This window comes from Chiloscyllium plagiosum, unplaced genomic scaffold (assembly GCF_037043375.1).
Source record: "Chiloscyllium plagiosum isolate Xiang-an unplaced genomic scaffold, Cpla_swu_hap1 HiC_scaffold_42, whole genome shotgun sequence".
NCBI lineage: Eukaryota > Metazoa > Chordata > Chondrichthyes > Orectolobiformes > Hemiscylliidae > Chiloscyllium > Chiloscyllium plagiosum.
The window spans coordinates 22,704,694-22,724,030 of record NW_028270180.1 but is presented as its reverse complement, the minus strand read 5'-3'; the positions used below and the strand labels follow the sequence as shown (position 1 = coordinate 22,724,030).

Sequence of the window (19,337 nt, the reverse complement as noted above, 5' to 3'; positions counted from 1 at the left end):
TTTCTTTATTTTCTACTTATAACTAAAAGTCTGCAATGTGTAACTTTTAAACTCATTGTATATGTTTTATGCTATAATTACTGCAATGTTTAATTTTTAAACTTACCTTTCTACCTCGTACTTAAGATTCTGTACCTAGATATTTGTACCAGAAATGGCACCTGGTGTAGCGACATTATACATTTTCCACTGCACTTCCGTACTGGAGTACAGGCGACAATAAAATCAAAATCCAGTTCAAATCACCCACTGCAATAACCCTGCTGTTTTCACATTTTTCCATGATCTGCCCACACCTGTTCTTCTCTCACTGGCTGTCGGGGGACCTGTAGTAAAATCCCTAACTGATTGTACTTTTCCTATTCATGAGCTCTACCCATATGATCTTGCTGGATGAACCAGAGGTGTCCTCCTTTGTACAGTTGTGATATTCTCCCTAACGAGTAACAACTCCCCCACACCTTTTACATTCCTATCTTGCCTGAAATATCAAACTGCCGGTCTTTTGTCTCTCACAACCAAGTGTCTGTAATAGCTACAATATCATAGTTACGTGTACTAATGCAACCTCTAAATTCATCTGCCTTTGATACTTGAGGAGAGGTTGGGCCTATAATCACTGGAGCTTAGACGAATGAAAAGTGAACTTGTCAAAACACACAAGATTGTAAGGGGACTTCTGACGATAGATGCAGGAAGGTCTTTTCCCCTTAGTGGGAGAGTCTAGGGCCAGAGGATATAATCTCAGAATAATAACTCATTTAAGACAAACGGAGGAATCGTGTTCTCTCAGAGGCTAGTGACCCTGTGGAATTCTTTCCTGTAGAGGGCAGTCAGGCTGGGTCTTAGTATATTCAAGGCCAAGGTAGAGAGGTTTTTGAATCAGTGTGGGAATGAGTTATTTGAAAAGTGGAGTGGAGGATTATCAGATCAGCCAAGTTCTCTGAATAGTAGAACAGATGGGCTGAATGGCCTGCTCCCATGTCTTACAGTGTTTATCAAAACGTTAACAGTCTCTCTCTACAAAGATACTGCCAGAGCTGCTGAGTTCCTCCAGCATTGTTTTTATTTCTTCACCCTCCAGTAACTTGTCTCGCAAGAGTCTTCTTACTAAAGTGCCATGGTTTTAAGCATCAATATTTTCAACTGGACAGGCAAACAAGAAAATGATCTTGGTCTAAAAACACTTTAATATAATTAAAGAAATCCATGTCACAATCTGCCACTTTGCTCGCTAGTGTAGGCTGCGGTTAATGTACTGCACAAACATGTTCGCTATCTGTCCGATATTCTCCGTCGGGTGCATCTTGGTGTAGCTGATGAACTGCCGCCTCAGTTTACGAAGTTCCGCCATTTGCAGGCTTCGTGTTAGCTCAATGTGCCATCAAGATTAAGGAAAGAAATCATTTCATTGAATAACCTGCCCCACCAAACAACACTTGAAGCTTTTGGCAATTGTTATAGTGTCACAATTTGGGAAAATGCAAATATCTATTGACTCAGAAGTAAATAAAATTTGCACTTCTGTCATGCCTTTGGACAACTGTTACAGACTTTGTAGACAGTGGAAACATGTGAAGTGCAGCTTTCCCATTCCTCTCCCAATAGTGGCAAAAGAACTTATACATCCACCCCAGGAAATCAGACAAACTCCCTGTTTAAAGGTATCGGTACTGCACTAGAGGAGGCAGCTATGCAGACCTAGTCTTACCAACCCCAGTCCTCAACTTAATCTTAAGCCCAAAAAAGGGCTCCCGTGACAGAGTGGTAGTATCCATATCTCTGGGCAAGGCGGCCCACATTCAAGCCCCACTAGCTTCGAGGCTTTGCCATAACACATTTGAACAAGCTGATGAAAATATCTAAATCTGGTGAATTTTCTGCTGCAACACTTCCATTATAGTCCTACATCTCACCTAAAGTGCTGTTCCCAGAGCTGAAAGCTATATTCCACTCACAGCTGAGAAAAGAATGTCACAACAACAGAACCCTTGAGATAATGGCGAGACTCCATTAGCTCTCTGAATTTTTTCTGTGTGTCTGCCTGGAGGCTTTTAGTGACTTCTGTATCTAGCACCTAAATCTCTCAGCTCCTGACAGCCCCCAGCTCCTCAGCCTTTAGAGGATGTGATCTGTTCTGCCAAAAGCCAACACAGATGACCTCACGGTTCACACAGTGAACTCTATCAAACAGTTTTCTTCCCACTCAATCAAGTGTTAGCGAGATGCTGTACTCAAGCCCCTCGAGTGTAGCTTCAGCACACACCTTCTGACTCAGAGGCGAGTGCACTACCATTACAAAAGGATCTAAAATGATAGTTTTAAAATTTAAAAGCATTTTATAAAAGGATATCTTCACATTGGCTCCAGGCACCGTTATCAGGTCTCCAGGTACACTCGTCTTCTGTGTGTTTAATATAGTCTAAAAGTTTAAAGGAACAACATTTCAAAATGCATATTTTGACAATTAACATCACAAAGTGAAGCAACAATGGTGTGCTAAGGGAAGACAGTGCAAACAGGGCATAGTGGATTAGGTTCTGACCCATTAACGTGGCCTGTATTTAAACCCAGCTCCCACTCTGTCCATTAGCTGGAAAGATCCTGTACGAAGGTAGTTTGGGTCATCTATCAAACACTTTTATGGGATGTGTTTTCTCTGCACAAAACTGCCCCAAAAATGTGTCTCTAAATTCCCACCTTGCTCAGGCAGGCCTTTGGACAACAGCAACAGGAAAGAAGGTCCAGGGAAGTGGGTTAATGGGAATAACATCTTGGTACATGAGGAAGCAGTATTGTGAAGGTGTGGGATTCAGGTTGACAGCATGAATATTCGTCCTCCTCCCAGCTCGTATACCATGAGGAGACAGACAGAGGAGAAGGAGACAGACAGAGGAGGAGGAGAAGGAGGAAGAGGACACCATGAAAGGAAAAGTTTGATTATCCTTTTCCCACCCAATTTGAGCACACAAAGAAAAGCAAAGTACTGAAAGGGCTGGTAGCAATGATGAGTGACAATAATGCGCTATCACCTCAATCAGCCAAAACTCCCTCAGTTACAAGGTGGAAACAGTTTAGATCCAGCTCCCCAGTGAGACACTGAATCGGTACACACCCAGAATGGTTAGTGAGAGAAATGGAAGCAAGTGATTCATAAACTTAATAATGATGGATAGGGTCTAAACGATGACTGATATGCGATATTATCCGCCTGAGGTTTACTGAAAATAACTCTTTAAATATGTATTTATAAAACCCTTTCTTGTGACCACTGGACATCAAAGCACTTAATGCAATGATTGGTGTAATGTAGGAAATACAGTAGCTAATTCATTCACAGCAAGCTCCCAAAACCAGCAATATGATAACCTGTTTTTGTGACATTGGTTCAAGGTTAAATAGGGGCCAGGATAGAGCCTGCAAAATAACAATGGAATGTTTAACATCCACTGTGAGGACCAGTTTAAGGTCTCGCAAAAGGCAGCAACTCAATCAGTGCAGTACAGAGAGAGACAGCGTTCAGTTTTGTGCTCAAACCCTGGAGTGCAACTCTACCTTGAAGGTGGCTGACTCAGGTAAAAGAATATGACCTTCTGAAGACAGTTCTATGTGTTTCAGAGTAAGCAACACTTTTTTTTTGAAGTTTGTTTTTAAATTATTTGATTCAAACGGGAGTTTGCTGGCAAGAGGATCATTAGCTGTCCATTCTTAATTGCCTTTGAACTGAGTAGTTTGCTGGGTCATTTCAGAGTCAACCATATTGCTGTAGGTCTGGAGTCACATATCGGGCAGACTAGGTAAGGATGGCAGATTTCCTCCCAAAGGAAATTAGTGAACCAGATGAGATTGTGTGTCAATTAATAAAAGCTTATTACTAAACTATCTGTAGAACTAGCTTTCAATTCCAGATTTTAAAAAAAGTAATCGAATTTAAACTCCACCTGCTGCCATTGTCCTCAGCATTACTGGAGCAGTGACATTACTATTACCCTACTGTCTCTCCCTGAGGAATTAATTTTCCACCCAACACGAATAATTCCTCCCAAACAAAACTCACCGTGACCATCTCCTGTGTAACTCGATCCAACTCATACATGAAGTTTGTCGAGGAAAGTGGTTGCTGAAAATGAACATTAAAAGGATAAACATTAATTGTGGCTTAATTATTGGCACTAAAGAACAGAAAGACAACAATCGCACATGCCCTACCCAGTACCTCTAGCCCATGCCTGATGATCTGTAAAAGGTCAACACTTCACACAATTCATGGAATTCATCTTTTAAGGGAGGCTGTTCAGTCCATTGAGCCCAGCTCTTTAAAAGGAGCTTTTCAGTTAATCCTACACTCTGTTCAGTCCCTTATTCAGCATGCACTCAAGTTCCTTTTGAAATTTTCTGTTAAACATGCTTTCAGGATTATTCTAGATGATAAACCCATGGGTGAAAAAAACCCTCATTTTCCCCCTGACCAATTATCTTAAATCTGGATCCTCGGATTACCAGCCTTCCTGCTAATCAGATCAGCTTTTCTTCATTAATTCCATCAAAACTCCTCAAATCATACGGAACGGAAACAGACCCCTCGGTCCAACCTGTCCATGCCAGCCAGTTTCTAAAATGAACGTGCCCCATATCCCTCTAAACCTTTCCAATTCATGTACCTGTCCAAATGTGTTTTAAATGTTGTAACTGTATCTGCATCTACCACTTCCTCTGGCAGTTTATTCCACACACTAACCAATCTCAGAAAAAGCTGCCCCTCAGGTCCCTTTTAAAATCTTCCTTCTCTCACCTTAACGATATGCTCCCCCTGTTTTGAAATCCCCCATCCTAGGGAAAAGATCATTGCTAATCACCTTATCTTTGCCCCTCATGATTTTACAAACCTCTATAAAAGGTCACCCCACAACCTCCTATCCTCCAGTGAAAAGAATCCCAGCCTCTCCTTATAACTCAAACCCTCCAGTCCCAGCAACATTCTGGCCAATTTTGCAGGGCAATCAGCACTGTACACAGTACTCAAAAAGTGGCCTCACATGACATCTCAACGCCTGTACTCAATGGTCTCAGTAATGAATATACTAAATGCTGCCTTAATGACCTGGTCTACCTGTGATGCAACTTTCATCTGTGCTCCAACAAATTCCAATTTAAAACAAACTTTAAACTAATTCACAAGCAATATGCTAGATTGAGGCATTTAAGAGGGCACTGGATGATTATTTGAATGAAAATAGTTTGCAAGGATGTGTGGAGAAAACTGAAGATTGACACTAGGTAATGATGTTGATTTGATGAGTTGCTGCAGGCATGATGGGTCAAATGGTTGTCTTCTGTGACAATTCTGTGATTCAACCTTTAATGAACATAGAGTCAGAGATATACAGCGTGGAAACAGACCCCTTGGTCCAACTCGTCCAGGGCAACCAGATACGCCAAATTAATCTAGTCCCATTTGCCAGCACTTGGCCCATATCCCTCTAAACCCTTTCTATTCATATACCCATCCAGCTGCGTTTTAAATGTTGTAACTGTACCAGTCTCCACCACTTCCTCTGGCAGCTCATTCCATATACACACCACCGTTTGTGTGAAAAAGTCACCCCTTAGGTCCTTTTTAAATCTTTCTCCTCTTACTTTAAACCTATAACCTCTAACTTTGGACTCATCCCCACCCCCAAAAAAGGCAGCATCTCACATTTATCTAAATTAAATTCCATCTATCACTCCTTGGCCCATCTGATCTAGATCCCGTTGTACTCAGGAGGTAACTTCCTTCGCTGTCTACTTCACCACCAATTTTGATGTCATGTGCAAACTTACTAACTATACCCATGTTCACATCCAAATCATTTATACAATTGACGAAAAGCAGTGAACGCAGCATCGATCCTTGTGCAGCATCACTACTCACAGGCTTCCAATCTGAAAAGCAACCCTCCACCATCACCCTCTGTCTCCTAACTTCAAGCCAGTTCTGTATCCAAACGGCTAGTTCTGCCTATGTTCTATGTGATCTAACCTTGTAAACCAGTCTACCATGTACAACCTCGTCAAACGCCGAAGGCAGAATATCTGCAGGTTTGTCCCTGCCCTGGTGCTCAGTTATCTGCTGACAACAATTGCCAGGATATTTCCTTCTGTAAAGGGTATTGGGAACAGAAGAAATTGGATCAGGAGGTAGCCATTTGGATCCTCAAACCCTCTCTGCCATTCAACTAAGTCATGGGTGGCCTTCTACCTCAACACCACCATTTTCCTGTACTACCTCCATGTCCTTAGATATCTTTAATATCTAGAAATATAGAAATGTATTAATCTTCGAAAAGCATGGCTTTTTTTCCAATAATCGATGATAGTTTTACCAGGTCTCTAGCAACAATTGAAGGAGAAATGTGGGATAAGAGGAGGGAGAAAAATTTTAAAAACCAGGTATAAAAACAACGTTGAGTCATGGAACGAGGGAGGCTTGAAGAAAGCCAGGAGTAGAGGCTGTTCTACTATAACAGGATAGCTTCTTTCCTCTGCTACCCTGCACTATTGAAAATCGTGCTATGGAAAAGCCACTATATAAAATTGCACTGCACAAGATCACGATAGAAAATCACTATACCCATTCAGTAGAAAATTTGCATTATCCAAACACCGTTCACAATTTGTCAAATCGCATTACAGCCAATTGTGTTAACGAAACACATTATACCAGAGTAACCTGTATGATGACGGCAACAATCCCACAGGCCACAGTGACAAAAACAAATGAGAATTCTGAAAGAGACATCACAAGACCACAAGCCTTCAACTGCTCTTTGAATTCTACGCTCAGTATTAATAGAATCCAACTTCCACCAGATGATGTGGTAGATTTTGACCTTGTGCTCTCAGCATTAGCTTGAACGTCTGGATTAATAGTCCAGTGACACTACCACTCTACCATCATCTCCCCTTGCTAACTTGACTCACAGCAGTGCCCTGGATTTGTGTCTCTAATTCCTGGATCAACCAGGCCATACTAGATTACTAGCAATTCTAAACACATACAGGCACCGCTCGCTATCCTCACTCACGTTCAGTGTTGACTGGTTGGGTGGTGGGGCTTTCCTATGGAAGACTGCATCATATATCGCTTCAAAGGGGAGGGCATCGTCTTTCTGGATGGTGAACAATGGACTATCCCACCGGTTCCGGGAATCTGGGGCCTCAAATCGCATCACCAGCTCATCGAAACTTAAGGAATTGCAAAACAGAGAAAGAGAGAACAGTCATAACCAACTCAAAAAGGTTGAGAGAGCAAACAGTGCGTGGACTGGGAGGGCTTTACAGAACATTGTAACATTGAATTCATACTGCACCTTCCATAAACTAGTAACATGTAACCAAACATAATTAGACAATGGGCCATATTAGAACGAGAAAAACTTTGACTATAGGGCAGTTTGTGATATCCAGTGTTCACATTAAGTTCTTTTGTATAGCTACCGTTATAATAGTACAAAAGAACTGCAGATGCTGGAAATCAGAAACAAAAACTAAAATTGCTGGAGAAACTCAGCAGGTGTGCAACATGCGTAGAGGAAAAGCGGAGTTAATGTTACAAGTCCAGTGACAAAAAAAAAGGTCACTGGACTCTAATGTTAATTCTAGTTACTGGTTGAAATGCTGTAACGTATAAAATGAGGCAGGAAATTTGTGTAATCAGACTTCCTACAATTATAATGACCAGATAAGTATTTTTCCCCCCCCATGTGGATCCAGGCATAAATACTGAACGTGACACAGAAGATGCTCCTCTTATTTTCTTCAAAGTAACGTCAAGAGAATGTTTGCACCCAGAGGGAGCAGGGTCAGAGGACATTAAACATTAACAGTGATTTTCTCTCCACAGATGCTGCCAGACCTGCTGAGATTATCCAGAACTTTGTTTCAAATTCCCAGCATCTGGAGATTTTTTATTTTAGTGAAACCATGTAACATGCCTTCCACTAGGACTCAGACAGCCCATGCAACTACAAAGCAAGCAAAGAACGACGTGGAAGGGGACATTGTATAAACTAAAAGTCAAAATGGCTGGGAAACAAGATTTTGAAACAAAAACAAATTGCTGGAGAACCTCTGTCCATTTGACAGCATCTGTGGCGAGAAAACAGAGTTAACGTTTTGCATTCAGTGACCCTTCTTGTGAAGGGGACACCTGTACAGCATAAACACGAGCTTGGCTGAATGGTCTGTTTCTGTGCTGTTAGTCCTACGATCCCATGACTGGTCGGCATAAAATGGAGGACATTAAATATCTGAACTCATCTTTAATTTCTAAAGAACTAGGTGGACTACAACTAATGGATTATGAAAATCCACAATTTATACCAGGTTTAGAACCCCTTATTCATTAACTTATGGATTGGACTTTTGATTCTAATGGAGAGGAGTAGAGAGTGTGTTGCTGGAAATGCACTGGTCAGGCAGCATTCGAACAGGAGAATCGATGTTTCAGATTCCTGATTAAAGTCTCCGGCTTGAGATGTTGATTCTCCTGTTCCTCGGATGCTGCCTCACCTGCTGTCCTTTTCCAGCAACACACTCTCAACTCTGATCTCCAGCAGCTGCAGACCTCACTTTCCTCTAATGGAGAGAAGCTACAGATTCAGGCCACACCATTCAGGTAGGCTTTGGGTAGCAGAAAAAGACTGTGTACACATCAGATAACCAGAAGCAATAACTATTCATCAAGGATCACAATGTCAGCATTTCTAGCAAGTTATCAAGAAGGCAAATGCAAGTTGTGAATGGTGCTGAACATTGGACAATCATCGGCAAATATCCCTACTCTGACCTTATGGTGGTGGGAAATTCATTGATTAAGCAGCTGAAGGTGGTTGGGCCTAAGATACTACCCTGAGGAACTCCTGCAGAGATTCCTGGAGCTGAGATGACTGACCTCCAATGACCACGAACGCCTTATGTGTCAGATACGATTCTGACCATTGGAGAGTTTGTCCCCAATACCCATTGATTCCAGTTTTCTAGGGTTTCTTGATGCCACACTCAGTCAAACGTAGCCTTGATGTTAAATGCTGTCACACTCACCTCACTTCTGTACATGTCTGAACCAAAGCTGTAGTTTAGGTCAGGAGCTGAGTGGCCTTTGCAGAATCCAAGAGCATCACTGAGCAAGTGCTACTTGATAGCACTGGTGATCACTTTACTGATGATTGAGGGTAGACTGATGGGACAGTAATTGCCTGCTTTGGACTTGTCCTGCTTTTTATGAACAGGATATACCTGGGCAATATCCCACTGAAGCCAGTGCTGAACTAGAACATATTGGCTCAGGGAGCAGCAAGTTCTGGAGCACAAGTCGTCAGTACTATTGCCAGAATGTTGTCAGGACCTGTAGCCTTTGCAGTATCCAGTGTTTTCAACTGTTTCTTGACATCACGTGAAGTGAATCGAATTGGCTGAAGTCTGCTATCTGTAATGCTGGAGACCACTCTCTCGCCAGAAAGCAGTGGGAAATGGGTCATTTCAGATTTTTAAGGCAGAGTTAGATTGATTCTTAATTGACAAGGAAATTGGAATTGCAGCACAATCAGATAAGCTATGATCTTAAAGAATGACAGAGAAGGCCGAGGGGAACAAATAGGCTACTCATGCTCACAATTCATGTGCGTTCGTATGTTACTTAGAACAGTTATGATTCTAACAAACATGCTCACCGAAGAACCATCTAAATGATAACCTCAGAATTTACTTGTGATCTCAAGATGGTTAAGATAATGACACCGATCTAGCACTGCATGAGGGAAGAGTGACACCAAGTCAAATAGTGGCTTCCCAGCTGAGACCAATGCACTGGTCCAGCTGTTGGATGTCACCAGATTGGACAACATTGCTTTAACACTGAACAGGACAACAACAGCGGTAGCAAGCTCACATTTCCTGGGAGTATTGCTCCTCTGGCTCTCTGTTCCGGTTCCACAATGAACAGACATCGACAGCAGTGTCACAGTGAATCTAGAAACAAAAACAAAAATCCAATCTTATCCTCAACAGGAAATAGGCTTCACTAACAAAAGTACAGTACTCCAGATGCTGAACTTCTGAAATTAAAAGAACATGTCAGAAACACCCTGGTCAGAAGTTCTGTGGGAAGTTAGACAGTTAACATTTCAGATTGATGACATTTTATTGGAATTGGGAAAAAGTTATGGATGGAACAGATTTTAAAGGGGGAGACAGAGAGAACAGAGGAAGGGATGAAAGGAGAAAAAGATCAGTAATAGGTGGAAGTGTGGAGATAGTAAATGACAAAAGGATGAGGATGCAAAGTGAATGTGGTGATAATGGGAAAACTAAAAGTTTGGGTTTACACAGGTATAAATGGAATGGCAGAATCAGGATTAACACTGCTATCTGGAAAAGTGGGGCAAGAATTTGGAATCCAAATAAACTGAATTCAGTTATTAATCCAGAAGGAGGTTGAGAGCAGAATCAAAAAACAAGATGGGGTTCCTTCAGCTTACCCTATTCTAATGAACATCTGCAAGGAAGTTATAGGTTAGGAGGGCTGCTTTCTAGTTATTGCTCATGAAGCGGTCTTCATGAAATTAGGAGGCCAAACCTTTTGGCGAATTTCCCCGTTCAGTTCGATCACTCGTGTCAATTCTCCTTTCCACTCTGATCTTTCTGTCACTTAGATGGACAAGAGCAGCAGGCACATGGAACATTACCAACTGCAACACCAGTATCTTTTTTAAAAAAATGCGCTATTATCCAAAGGGAGTGTATGGGGCCCTGGACAGTGAGAACAGAGGAGATAAAATGGTAGATGCAATCTTTCTTGTGCTTTGTGGGTTCGTTAAAACAAAAGAAAATCATTCATGGGATGAGAGCGTTGCAGTACGGCCCAACCCCAATTGTCCTACAGAAGGTAGTCATAGGCCACCTTCTTGAATCAAGATTACAGCGGTGCTGGAAAAGCACAACAGGTCAGGCAGCATCCGAGGAGCAGGTAAAAAAAAAAATCAGCATTTCGGGCAGGAACCCTTTATCAGGAATGCTGATGAAGGGCTCCTGCCCAAAACGTCGATTCTCCTGCTCCTCGGATGTTGCCTGACCTGCTGTGCTTTTCCAGCACCGCTGTAATCTTGACTCTAATCTCCAGCATCTGCAATCCTCACTTTCGCCACTTTCTTGAATTGTTGAAGTCTGCAATGTAATTTTTAAATAGTGCTGTTAGGAAGGAAATTCCAGGCTTTTCATCCAGCAACAGTGAAGGAATTTGATATGTTTCAAAGAGCATAACTGGCTGCAAAGCTAGTGGTGAAAAGCACAGTATAATTGCAATTTTTTTTTAATATTTAAAAAAGCACCATATTTTGCAAATGTTTTCTCCCATTTCTCTTCTCAGTAATCACTGGGGTATTGTTCTTCCAGTGCCTGTTTCTATCACTTCACCCAGTGGCCAGGAGATAGTCTAGAAGGACAGGGTCAGGAGAACATTGTCCCTCAGTAGCATTTTGGCTCAGCTCAAGCCCTTCATCTGAATTGCAAGGATATGGTTTCAACGGAGACTCAGTAATCTGAGAAACACCCTAGGGCAGTAGAGGGAAGACTTCAAGAAAGTTGGGATGGGGCAATGTCCCCCGCAATTTTTCTTTGTTGTGCATTGACTATTTATTGCTTAAGAGTCCCATTACAATTGCTGTATGGAGAGACATAAAAAGGAAAACGGATTGCATGCAATGTGCGAATTGAGGTGAAGATTCTGCGCCACTGGCTGTGTGACTGCGTATGTGTGGAGCTCAGGGACAGCAGTGGCTGTGGTCAGAGGTAAGGTTTCAAATGAATGACTGACATTGAACATCACCGTCACACCTCCTCACCCACCCTCCTTTAGGATAGAAAAAGAAAAGACAGACATAATTAACTCTCTCTGAAATATGGAGGAGCTCGCCCTGACGTTCACCAAAAGCCAGCGTCTGCTGTTTGTGGGACCTTGCTATGTACAAATTGGCTGCCATGTGTGTCTGTAGAACAGTGGTGGCTAAATTCTGTTGCTTGGTGATAGAGAATTTGAGTATTGCTTATAAAAGGAAAAACAAAAGTTGCCAGAATTATCCCAACTCGTACTCTCACATTCACAAGAACACCAAATGTCAAAGGGTGCAACAGATGAGGAAAACAAAACTGCTGATTGATCAGTGAGCTACCAGGGAGAACGCATAACAGAACTACTGTCCTTCACACTTTCGTTCAATTCAAAATGGAGCACAATGCATGTACAATTCCTTTTCCCTACAGAGATTGTTGTGTGTCTTAATTTAAGTTCTCTCAAGTGTAATCAAGTTTGAATTAAACAAAAGCTTAGAGAAAATTAAATATAGGCAAGGTGCTATGGAGTTAATAAAGAGAAAGAAACTCACTGCTCATGAAACACTGATGTTCACATCTTGTGGATGGCAATGGCTCGAAATAAATAAAAAATTCTTTCTACATGGGGATTACACTCAAAAGAGGAGGATGAGGAGACAAAAAGGATTTTTTTAAATTATAAAAAGCAACAATTCCTAAAGGGATTTTATTCAAAGTATTAGTCATTCCATTTACAAAATATTGTGAAGATACATCAGAAACCATAAGTGAATACAATTAGTTCCAATTGACATTTTCCAGTACAATTTGCTCAGTTCAAAAAAAAGAGAGTGGGTGGGAAGACGGACAATAATTCGAGGGTCTTGTATTCTGAAGGACAGTTACACCCAAAAGGTCAACTTCTCCACCTCCTGATGTTGCCTGACTTGCTGTGTTCTTCCAGCCTCCTGTCTGTTGGCTTTGGATTCCAGCATCTGCAGGTTTTTTTTTTGTCTATATCCTTGGATTCTACCAGGCTGGAACTAGCAGCTGTACAATAAATTCATTTTCATATTGTATATATCCTTCAATACCTTTCACACGAGTTCTCAAAAAAAATTAATGACCCCTTACCAGACAGTGTGGAGTCTGAGCATGCTTTACCAGGCAGAAAAGTTCATATCTGTAGCCTATATTTAAGAAGAACAACAGTCACAGAGGTGCATATCATTGGAACAAAATTAGGCACTGTGAGTCAATATTTTCACTTCTTCAGCAGAAATGTTACATGCAAAGTCACTTTGGTCTGGATTTTTGTTTGACAGATCCCATTATCATTTCAGCTGCTAATTTACCACTGGCTCTCTGTCTGTCTGACTCAACAGTTTAGACAAATTTAATTGGCGGCTTCAACACACACATTCTTTGGATGTTGTCCTCAGCTCCACAACCCCCTCACTACCCCCACTGTACCCAGTTGAAGAGTCTTCTCCTTGTATCAATGGCCACTGGGCCCAGCAGAGATGGCAAGTTATAAACGTATCATAAGAACATAGAAAACAAGAGTGAAAATATAAATTACACTAAATTAAGGCTGTCTTTTTTCCTGAGTAAATCCTCCTGTTAAGAGTTGGAGATTGAACACGTGTACTAGACAAATTCTGTCCAGCAAATCACCAGTCGGATTGGATAACAGAACATGGAGAGTGAGCAAACCTTTTTGTTTTTAATTCCTGCTGAATACACGTGATTTCCATGAGCTCCTTTTACATTCTTAAAAACTACTTTTAGGTGACGGAGCCATTTAGTAACATTACCTTCTGTATTTTGTATTAGTTTTTTTTAAGAAAAGGATTTCCTTTAGATGAGGTAGCTCAAACACTATGTACAAAGACGTTAATGTATTCAACCTTTTAACTTGGGAATCTGTAAAGATGACATTTTGTTAATTTACTGTAAATAAATCTACATTTAATCTCCAAATGAAAAGTCTAACTACTTGGCACAAGTTAACTTAGTGGCAACAAATCTCACATCTGTCCTTTCTAAAAATTAATTGCAAGCATTTAGCACAACTTGACTTTGCTTATTCTGGATTAGTGGTGCTGGAAGAGCACAGCAGTTCAGGCAGCATCCAAGGAGCAGCTTAGTCCAATCCAAGAGATTTTTTTTTCTCCTCCCTTGATACTTCTGCGTTAAATATGTACTTAAAAAAGCCCAGTTGGACCATGGGCTTCCAAATGGTCCAACTGCATAACAAGTGGAATACAGAGAAGTTATTACTACCACTGCTTTAAGTGAAACTGTCAGAATGTTTTCCAAGTTAATACTTTTTTTATTTGATCATGTCAGTTTTAATAAGGGCGCTTTTAAATCCTTAACACAGAAGCATCTTGCCTACCTTAAAAGAGACACACCTTTATAGCTCGCTAAATCTAACTGTACATCCCCAATGCCATACTCTTTACTATGGACATTGAAAGTATTTGGACAAACATTAAATCAGATGGTGTACTGGCTGTCAGAAGTATCTTTTTAAAACTTCCCCAGTTAGACAGACCAAATGAAGCTATAACCCAGCTATTCCATTTAGGTTTAAGAAAAAGTAATTTTGAATTCAATAATTAATCTTCAAATCAAAAGCACAACTACGTGTAGGATATTTGCTCATATAAACATACACATGGTGGTGGACCAGAAAGTTTGCTTTGAAAAAGCAGACTCCAAACATTATGAAGCTATGTGGATGACATATGAGATGTCTGGGCTTTCACAAAAGCAGAATTGGGAAGAATTCATCAATATCTTCTGCAACCATCACCCCTCAATGAAGCTTAAAGCCACAACATACGGGAAAGCGTATATTGCTCAAGACACACAAAACGTCATTTCCCTGAATCCCAGGTCTTTTTTTTGGAGAATCTCATAAGGGACCTTTACTAACCAAGCCAAACTCGGGATATATATTGCCCTCAAATGCTGTACAAATTCAATGCTTTGAAAAAAAAAATTCTTGGAGCTTTAAATAACTAATTTATCTATTTTATCTACCATCAAATGTGAACCTCAAACGCAAACCTAGTCCCAATTTATTGCAGTTATCAGTGCCCAACAGCAGGAGCCATTTCTTATCTTCCTTCAAACCTGCCTCCTCTCCAAGTCACTGCTCCAGTTCCTCCTCGCACAAGTCCTAGCCCTTGGCACTTTTCCAATCACACAGTGGGTCTTGAGGAGCAACAGCAGCAAAACGAGGGCAAACGAGTGAGTGGTGAAGCTGGAGCAGTTGGTATAGGAGAGGCAGAAACTAAGTGGAGGAGCGTACTCCTCAGATTCTGTCTCACTCATACAAGGGAGCATTTTCGCTCACTTGCCACCTGTCAAATTTCCTGTGGGTTTTTTAGGGCAAATTCACCTGCCGTCCACATTTTGAAACCTGATCAGGTCAGCCAAATTCCTTAGCTTCTCACGCCCAGCTCCAGAGAACCCTACATGGTTCAGAGAAGTCAGAAGCAGCTTTACAGATGTGTGAAGGCAGATTGTATTTCTATTAAAAAGACTCAGTTGCATTATCCCTGTTCACAACTGGCAAAGGAGACGAGGTCATGTTGGTCTGGTCGACGTCTACCTACCCTTCACATCTTAATTGCATTTGCCCCTAAAAAGAGAAGATCCACAGAGTGTGACAGAGGACTATCTGAAACCTGCAAGGATCATGGTAGCTGGTTTGGGAGACTTATACTGTACTTGTATCATAGATAATCAGGATCCTGGAACAATCAAAATAAAATCACATCATCCTCATGAATCAGCAAGGTGTGAGCTACAAACTAAGAAACACTTGAGATTAGTAAATTGATGCTTCTATGTTTTTGTAGGTAAATTATCCTTCAGTATAAGATAGATACTAGAAATAAAATAGAACTCCTCTCCCCTGACTTTCCTTTCATCGTGGTTCTTATATTTGTGGTTACCAAAAACCTGACAGCTTGTCTCACAGCCACTTTGAGCAGAGTGGGTTACAATGGCACTGTTTATTTACAGCTTTATTATTGGAGATAGTCAATAACCAAGCAACTAACTTCATGGAATTTAACATATACTATTAATAAAATACATCAGCAGCAGACAGTGAATACATGGCACAGACTCTCCAGACAAGTACCGAATCAATCTTTCTCAATGGATGTGGGTTCAGAAGCAAAGGCAGAGACCTAGAGTGCTGACGCTCCAATGCGACACAGACTGAATACTGTGCATTTTCCTTGTTAAGATCAACCTTTAAACCAAACGTCTACCTGTTCCCTCAGCTGGGTGTAAAAACAATCCCATGACTGTTTTGAAAGAAATATGTTCAATTTCTCCTCAATATCACAGCTACTTTTTCTCTCAACTACTGAAGCAAATATTACAATGCTGCTTTCAGAAACTTGCTGTGCTCCCCACCCTTATTCTTCAAATAGTGGCAGGAGATGTTTTGTGTTATTAAAAGGTAACAGATGGGGACTCAGTTGAACATCTCATCCAATAGATGACATCTTCAGCAGGGCAGAACTTCCTCAGTACTGCAATAGTCCTCAGATGTTTAGGCAAAGATACACAGTATTCCATCATAGGCATAAGCATGCTACAAACAAATCAAATTTAATATCTGAAATAGAACTGTTCTGTACCTTGAATTATAAAGGATAATTACTATAAATGGACATATTCTGAAAGCCAAGACACCTTTATGTTTATTCCAGACAAATGGCTTCATTGTAACTTGGCAGCTGCTTACAAATCCCCAATGTTAGAAATAAAAGCAAAAATGGTCAGCTCTCTTACTTTTAAATACAATGCTTCAAGTTCAAAGATCCTCAGGCAGCTCCTTCCAAAACCTATGACCACTTCCACCTAGAAGGATGAGGACAGCAGGTACATGGGAACACCACTCCCTCCATGTTACCCTCCAAGCCACTCATTATACTGACTTGGAAATGTATCGTCATTCCTTCACTATTGCTGGGTCAAAATCCAGAACTCTCTCCCTATGGGCATTGCGAGTCAACCTACAGAATGAGGGACTACAACAGTTCAAGGAGGCAGCTCACCTCCACCTTCTCAAGGGTGACTAAATGCTGACCAGCCAGCGACACTCACATCCCACAAGTGCATTAAAACAACAGACAAGTTTAGGGAGCATTTTAGAGAGATATACATGTAATCTACCTTATTACAGCACCATACATCATAAAATAATCCTGAAGTGCTTTCTGGTCGAGTATCTCATTGTCATTAATGCTTACAGGTAGTCACAGAGAGTCCTATTCAAGCCCTTTGATGAAATCATTTGCTATTTGATGGTGAACCTTCTCTTGCTCACCCCTTCTCACATATAGGAACCCTGTTACATCAGTTACAGCCTGTACTACCACTTCAAAGCTGCAGCAAAATACCAGCTCAAGGGCTCAATCTCAGAACTGACCTTCCATTCCAGCTTCTGTTTTCCTGTTTACCTCAACCTCTCCCAAAATACCTCATCAGTAATGACCTATTCTACACTGTTCAGGAACTTAGAAAAATTAGGAATAAATCCAAACAAAGAATCAGATTAATTATTAGTCATACCTTTGATGTAGTTTAGAGAATCCATAATTACTACATCATCTTTATTGATTTTCCTGAGGGAAAAAAAGAATTGTACATAGTGACTGGGATGTGTGACATGAACATACACCATATTGTTTAAAAAGTTCACTATTATTGGGCACATTATTCCAAATTCCATTTAAAGCAGTTCCAATCTAAAAATTACAATCAACTTTGCGAAAAACACCAGGATATTGAGCAGAATTAGGTTATTTAGCCCCTTATGCCACAGCTGATCTGATTGTAAATTCAACAACACATTCCTATTAATTATGGATGACCTTTCACCCCCTTGTTTAACAAGAATCCATTCATTTTGGCCTTAAAACTAGTCAAAGGTTCTGCTTCCAAATAGTTATAGGAACAGCAAGTTCTAAAGACTCATGGCCCTTAGAAAAAAGGGCCTTAGCTCTTTTAAAAATAATGGGTTGCCCATTTAAGAATTATTCTGCCACAAGAGGAAACACATGCTCTACATCTACCCTGTCAAGACCCTGAAGATCTTACACATTTCAATTGAGTTGCCTCTTTCTCTAAGCTCCAGTGGATACAAACCTAGTCTGTCCAATGCCTCTTCTTCAGGCAAGCCGTTTGTGACCGGTATTAGTGTGGTAAACCTTCTCTGAATTGCCTCCAATGTACTGGAATCCTTCCTTAAAAATAACGTTTAGTACTGGAGACCAATACTAAACAGTGCTCCAGATGTGGCCTTAATGCATAGACTCGCTACTTTTGCGTTCATTGTTCAAACTCCTTTTCCATTTCCATCCCAATCCAAAAAGGCTTGTTATTTTCTTCTCCATGACAATGGCCTCTTTCCAACTGTTCACCAATGGTATTTCAAGAATGTCTTTTCACACTTTGCTGTGAGCCAGGAGAAAAATGGCTATACTGCCTAGTGCTTGCACTAAACGAGAATTAGTTACATGGGCAGGGGTCAAACCAAATTTCTATTGATATCCATCCCATCATCTCCTCAATGACAAATGATTTGTTGATTCATTAGTAGGGTATTGGGTGTGCCATTCAATAGCAATCTAGTATGGCAACTTGCACTCATAATCTAACAGCACTGCCATCCCACCCAAACGCAATTATCTCTCAGCCTCCTTGCCACCCCCTCATTCCTGATGAAGAGCTTATGCTCGAAACATCGACTCTCCTGCTCCTCTGTTGCTGCCTGACCGGCTGTGCTTTTCCAGCACCATACTCTTCGACTCCCACCCAATCATGAAAGGCTGAGCTTTCTAAGTTTGGTACAGCTGTAGATAAAAAAATGTCTGAGGGGGAGGTAAAGTAAAGTCGCCACTCAAATACATACTGTTGGCAAATGATTGAATGCAGTCAGCAGACACAGACAGAAGTAATGTTTTTTGGTTTTTCGAGGAGTCAGTTCTGAAGGCAAACTCTGAGAAGTTTGTCTCCATTAGTCAGACTGAATCAATCATCAAAAAGAGTAATTTAACCGTTTATGGGACTGATGGATTTCAAACCCAACAATATATCCGAAGCCCAGAAGGTGCATTAGATTATATTTTTATTGTCATACAACCTGGAAACAGACCCTTTAGTCCCATGCGAAACATAATCCCAAACTAAACTAGTCCCACCTGCCTGCTCCTGCCCCATATCACTCCAAATGCTTCCTATTCATCCTTATCAAAGTGTCTTTTAAACGTTGTGATTGTGCCCACATCCATCACTTCCTCAGGAAGCTCATTCCACAGGCGAACCACCCACTGGGTAAAAAATCTGCCCATCGTGCCTTTCTAAAATCTCTCTCCTCTCACCTTAAATACATGCCTGCTAGTCTCGAAATCCCCAATTCTACAGAAAAGACACCCATCATTAACCCCATC

At 41.0% G+C, this 19,337-nt stretch overlaps 1 protein-coding gene across 1 annotated transcript in view; it reads right to left on the bottom strand.

Moving 5' to 3' along the window:
• Positions 1-1,172: 1,172 nt before the first annotated feature.
• The window catches only part of kti12 (KTI12 chromatin associated homolog), a 42,832-nt gene continuing 24,667 nt past the window's right edge, over positions 1,173-19,337 (bottom strand). The window contains exons 3-9 of the mRNA XM_043680568.2: positions 17,458-17,510; positions 12,985-13,040; positions 9,932-10,011; positions 7,068-7,227; positions 4,058-4,120; positions 2,354-2,422; positions 1,173-1,378 (exon numbers count right to left, since the gene is read on the bottom strand). Coding sequence (XP_043536503.2) covers positions 1,235-1,378; positions 2,354-2,422; positions 4,058-4,120; positions 7,068-7,227; positions 9,932-10,011; positions 12,985-13,040; positions 17,458-17,510 — 625 coding nt within the window. The 3' untranslated portion in view covers positions 1,173-1,234. The remainder of the gene's footprint in view (positions 1,379-2,353; positions 2,423-4,057; positions 4,121-7,067; positions 7,228-9,931; positions 10,012-12,984; positions 13,041-17,457; positions 17,511-19,337) is intronic.